We start from the raw sequence: 5,584 nt of genomic DNA on the forward strand, positions 1-5,584 counted from the left end.
CTTCCGATACAATATTTGGCACTTCCATCTCACTCTCTCGTCGATTTCTCTTCTCAGGCGATGCCTGTTCCAAAGTTTTCCTTTTCAAAAGCTTCTTATCTTTTGTAGAAGGTTCTGTTTCACTTTCAGTAGTGCTGGAAATCTCTTTACAGTCCAAGGAAGACATGTCTAATCTTTCAGGCTCTGGAAGAGATTCATTTGCCACCTCTTCCTGGCTTCCTGGTGAAATCTTTGCATTCTCTAAACAGGAATCTTTTGTCTTGCTCCTTCTCCCTTTTCCTTTAGGTGATTTTTCAGCCTCTCTTTTGAGTTCTTCTATTTGTTCTGTTTTATTTCCGAAAATCTGAACAATTTGCTCACTTTCTTCAACTTCCAGTTTCAGTGTTTCTAACGGCTGTACTTGAGTCCTGTCATTTTCTTTCAATGCATAAGGAATCTTTGGGTTTTCTTCATCTAGTTTCTCATCATGTAGTTTTTCACTTTTTTCCAGTTCTGAAGTTTCTGGAGAAAATTCTTCATTCAAATTCTTTTCAGATGATTCATCTGCTTCACTGTCAGATGAGCCAGAGTCTGCAAAAAATTTTTAAAAAGAAGGAAACAGCACCCTGAATCATCAATTTCAGCACAATTTCTTTTCTCAACCACACAAACACTTTTGCCAGTAATCTATGGTATTAGCATCAGTTTACAACAAACAATTTCAAACTTAAAAATTCTGCGTTATTCAACACACTTATTACAGTTCTTATTTTTACTCAAAACTCTTATGAAACTATAATAGTAGTAGAACTTCTACTACTATTAATAAAATAATACTACCCAAATAAGCCAATATAAATGAATTACAGTTTATAGTAGCAAAAATACTTTTACAGATTCCCATGATCTACCTGGGGATAATGCCTCCTCCACCTGACATTGCAAAACCAGAAACCAAGCCTCCTCCCCTCCATGCACCCCCAAACAGAAAAAAAAACCCCTTCCACACCACAATACGGACGTTTCATTGCTAAACTATTGCACGAATCACGCACCATATACAGAACAAGCATTGTTGTGTTACCAGAAGATTATTCAGGGACCTGTACTAAAAGGAGACAGTGATTTCACTTCGGTTCTTGTTCACAGAGGCTTAGAAATAACAAAAATATTGCTGTCATTTGTATATAATTAACAGCTCTGCTGGATGATGTAGTACTGAGGTTGAGGACTTAATTACCACAATAAAGTCTATCATTATAGACTAGATTTGGTCTGTTCAAGATTAAGACTGAAAGGCTCTGGCTAAAGAATATGGAATGACTTGCACAGTCATTTCCATGCCATAGCTCTTCTGTGAGCAAACTGTGCTGCTCCTCAGCAGTGTCAGCTCAACTACTTCCTCAATAAAATTCACGGAGAGAGGGGGGGGACTGGAAAAAAAAAAAGTAAAAAATAAAAATCAAACCTCTTTTGAAAAAAACCTTCAGAAGCATACACAGGACTGAGATCACTCACTGTTTGATCCTCTATCGGAATCAAACATTCCTGAGCTACATCTCATCTGCCTGCGAGGTGTTGCTAAAATCAAAAGTATTAATTTTTATAGAGTAAAATCTGTGCCAAAAATTTGTTTTGTTACATTGCTTGAACACTGACTGGTTAAGTAGGACTTTAAAGCTGCTGACAGCACTGTGTTCGCTGAAGTTGTCATATTAATGCACCGCATTACATCACTGTTTACATGCACTGCCATGCCAGAACACGAGTGCACCAGATGTACCTTCTGTTCCATTTGGTAATGGTGAGGAATCTGACAAGTTGTTCCGTGCACTTCTGGCTCCTGATTTACCTTCACTATTAGGTGTTTTGGATAAACTGCAAGCTGTGTTTGATGGAAGAGTAGATTTCAGAGGTGGTCGCCCACGCTTTGATTTTTGTTTCTCCTCATCCTTCTTCTCATCCTTTTCACTGTCGTCTTTATTCTGACGGGGGAAAAAAAGAATTTTTATTAATGTTTTACTGCTGATCGTCAAACTTTTTCTCCTTTTGCTCTACACTTCTGTTAAAAAACTAGACTGTGGACTGAATGACTTTAAAAAAAAAAAAAGGAACAGTGATAGTAAGTATTGTACCACAAGAAACTTATTGAAATAACCATTACTTTTGTTTTTTTCTTCTGTTTTCTCTTTGGTCCTCCTTTGTCCACAGGCCAGATAATCCGATCAGCTTTGACCCATTCATCATATCTAAAAGTAAATAACAGCATACTGTTATTACTGTATATAAAGAAGTTGTTTGCAATACGAGGCCTAAAAGACTGAATTACAGAAAATATTAAGGAGAGGTAGGAAAGCAGAGCATATATTTACAAACACATGCAGTATCTGGCATTAGAAGGATGAATTACATTTTTAACCCATTAAAAAAATTTATGGGATGGGGGAATGGAGGTGAAAACTTCCCTGTCTCTTACTAGCAAAGCACTGGAAGTCAGGAGACTCCGTCAGCTATAAAGTTTGTCAATTATTTCACACAATATACAGAAGTCAGTTTTCACCACACCATGTGCCAACAGTAAAACAGACCTTTTTTTACCTTTTTTTTTTTTTTTTTTTAAAAAGGAGAAGTTTTTAAAATTATAGCAACAGACTCTATGAGATTCTGAAAAGCACAGATATACTAGTGGTCCTCAAAATCTCCTCCGTTATTAATAGGATAAAGGGACACATGTAAGTATTTGGGATACCTCCAACACACATAAACTTAATGTAGCCACATAAAGAAATTTGCTTAGTTTACTTAGAAAAATATGGATTTGGCACATCTCAAGTTATATACCAGAAGTGTGGTATTTTAAAAAATTATCATTTTGGTGATATTTTTGCTTAGATAATCACAATGCTCTTAACGACAACAAAAAAAGCCACTTCTACAGCAGTACTGAATATAAAGCATGGCTACCAAGAGAAGCATTTGATTAATTTTTTTCTGTAGTTCTTTGTGGCTTAGCCCTCTCCTACCCTCTCTACATGTAACAACCATTCGTTATAATCACAGTTAACACTGAATACAAGAATAAATTTTGTTGCCAAAATTTCAGTGCTTGATACTCTTAATTGTAGATGTCTTCACCGTTATCAATAACTCCCTTTAAATAGCAGTCTGATGCTGCTAACACTAGCTGACACAATAAATTACAGGGATACTCCCGTGAGGAGTGAGGATTACTCACTTGAAGCAGGATGGAAACTTGGAAACATACAAGTTAAGTATATTCTGAGATTTCAGTGCAATAGTGTCATACCATGAACAAAACAACTGAGATGAAAAATGTAATAGAGTCAGATCCTGTTATCACGCTGATAATTCAATTCAGAGCCAAGTCACTATCTTTCTCTTTTTTTCTTAAAAACAAAAATTCTTTTGCAAATAATCCTTTTAACAAACAAAGAAATGAAAGGCAATTTGTTCTCCTCACCTTACATTCCAACCATAGTAATGAACTAAATATAAAACCTCTCCATCATCAATTTCTGTGCTTTTAATACTGGCTTCATAAATTTTCTGAGTCTTTCCACGTCCATATTTTACTTTCACTTTGGTTCCAGTCAGGCAGGGTTCTGCATCCTCCTCATCCTCTTCACCTTCCGATTCTCCTTTGTTCTCAATTTCCTCCCTGCAGTAAAGCGTATTTGAAATGCCCACTAATTAATGACAATCAAAGTTTTAACATTTAACTACTGTAGCCAAGCTACTACAAAAGAAAAAGGCTGCAACAAAAATTTTTCTCATTTTCTGCATCCTGCACTGCCTCCGAAACTAGCTTGGACACAGCTTTTTAAGTCAAAAACAGGACTTAGAGAGAATAGGGGTAAGTGCCAAAAATATCCAGAAAAAATATATTATATTCTAAACACAATTTATTAGGTGTACAACTACCTCAAAGCTTAAAGACTTTTTTTTTAAATGAACATTTGGGTAATACAAAAAGAAGAGTAAGTTAACTCAATGTTTGGCTCCTAAATAAGACAGGAAAGACTAACTTCAGTTTTTAAAATATACTTGATTTTGACAAACTATGTTAAAAAAAAAAATTCTGTCTTCTACAGTTTGCTCAATAGGCTAGAGTTTACTACCAGCGCATAGTAAGTCTGAATTGCCATCACAGTGATCCTCTCATGCATACAAACACCACTCCATTGAAAAAGAAGTTGACTACAACAGTGTTTAACCAAGATTAGAAGTGTCTACACAGCTCTTATTAGCTATATTTACCTCTTATTAGCTATACCTAATATTTAAACATTCTACTTAAACATATTTTCAAGACTTACAATCTAACCTATTTTTACCTATACTTCTCCTTTCCCTATTTTTAGGGTGAATTTAGCATAATGTAAAAGTTAAACTACAAAAAGTCACCAAGAAAGAAAATACTGAAAAAGACTATGGGTTTGCTTTTAATGAAATGTATTTGCTAGCCTTCAGTGAAAGATGAACTATCTTGTTGTGGCAAACAATTAAAAGAAACAGGACAAGCACCATCCACACCATTTAAAGAAAACTCTTCGATGCCTCAGTCATCGGACATACCTCTGCAACCTGCTGCACATCCACACTGTACCTTCATTTGAGGCATTTCTGCATGCTATGGTGCACTGCAAGATTGGTTTTTTTGGACTGCCCAGTGACACTTTCTTGAAAATAACTGTGTATTGTTCCCACTCCTCAAAGCTCTTTAGATGAAAATATGCAAATACAGTCAGGCTTTATTCCGTATCAACTTGTGCCCACACCACTTAGCCACATGGACAAGAAAAACAAGGTAGGAAAGATAGCTTAAACAGGTAAGACACTGCCCTTGACCACAGCCAAAGTTAGCTAAGAAGAGGTCTACTCTGGTAATATATTAGTCACCTGCTCACAACTCGTTTGTAACCAGGACTATAAATCCAATTCAACTTGTCAAGCTTAGTCTCTGGATGCTCTTTTCCCTTTGCCCTTCCATGTCTCCATCCTTTCCTCTTCAACCTACCTCTAGGTTTCATTCAAACTCCCTCTTTCCTTCTCCTTTGCTTTATTAGCTGATCCCCTTCCTGCCTGCCTACAGTACATCAAGTAACAATAAAAAAAGGCAAGCTGTAGGTTCGCCAACCGTCATCAAACACTTAAGCAAAAGCACGGGAGAAGAAGGGCTCTCTTTTCCATTTCTATTTCAACTGCCCAGAACAGTCTGTCCAAACAGTTGCTCACCATCCATACAGCACCTGACATACTTATAGCCTGGTCTGCTTGGTGTTTGTACGTACTAGTGTGATAAAACACCCACACAACCTTGGCAAGACCTTCCAAAAAAATGAAAGTGAAAAATACTGTCTCGCATCTACCAGAAAAAGATGCTTTCATAAAGTACAGTAGACTCTACAAGCTTGAAATAAAATTTTCCCTTTCCTGTCTGGCTGAGTGAATTAAGTCCCTGAATTCCACATTTTAGAAAGTGGCCAGATCTCTAATTCTGTGTATGCTTCTGCTTGGAGTGTGGCTCAATCACGACACAGATATACTCATAAGAAAGTGATACAAGTTAACGTTTCCCTCTCCC

The 5,584-nt window shown here is 36.6% G+C and overlaps 1 protein-coding gene across 1 annotated transcript in view; it reads right to left on the reverse strand.

Annotated features, from left to right (window-relative positions):
- ARID4A (AT rich interactive domain 4A (RBP1-like)) overlaps positions 1 to 5,584 on the reverse strand; it is a 53,534-nt gene that overhangs the window by 7,136 nt on the left and 40,814 nt on the right. Inside the window, exons 16-19 of the mRNA XM_009331329.1 lie at positions 3,461 to 3,686; positions 2,144 to 2,228; positions 1,763 to 1,964; positions 11 to 570 (exon numbers count right to left, since the gene is read on the reverse strand). Of these exons, the coding sequence (XP_009329604.1) occupies positions 11 to 570; positions 1,763 to 1,964; positions 2,144 to 2,228; positions 3,461 to 3,686 (1,073 nt within the window). The remainder of the gene's footprint in view (positions 1 to 10; positions 571 to 1,762; positions 1,965 to 2,143; positions 2,229 to 3,460; positions 3,687 to 5,584) is intronic.

Source organism: Pygoscelis adeliae, unplaced genomic scaffold (genome assembly GCF_000699105.1).
Source record: "Pygoscelis adeliae isolate BGI_AS28 unplaced genomic scaffold, ASM69910v1 Scaffold199, whole genome shotgun sequence".
Lineage (NCBI taxonomy): Eukaryota > Metazoa > Chordata > Aves > Sphenisciformes > Spheniscidae > Pygoscelis > Pygoscelis adeliae.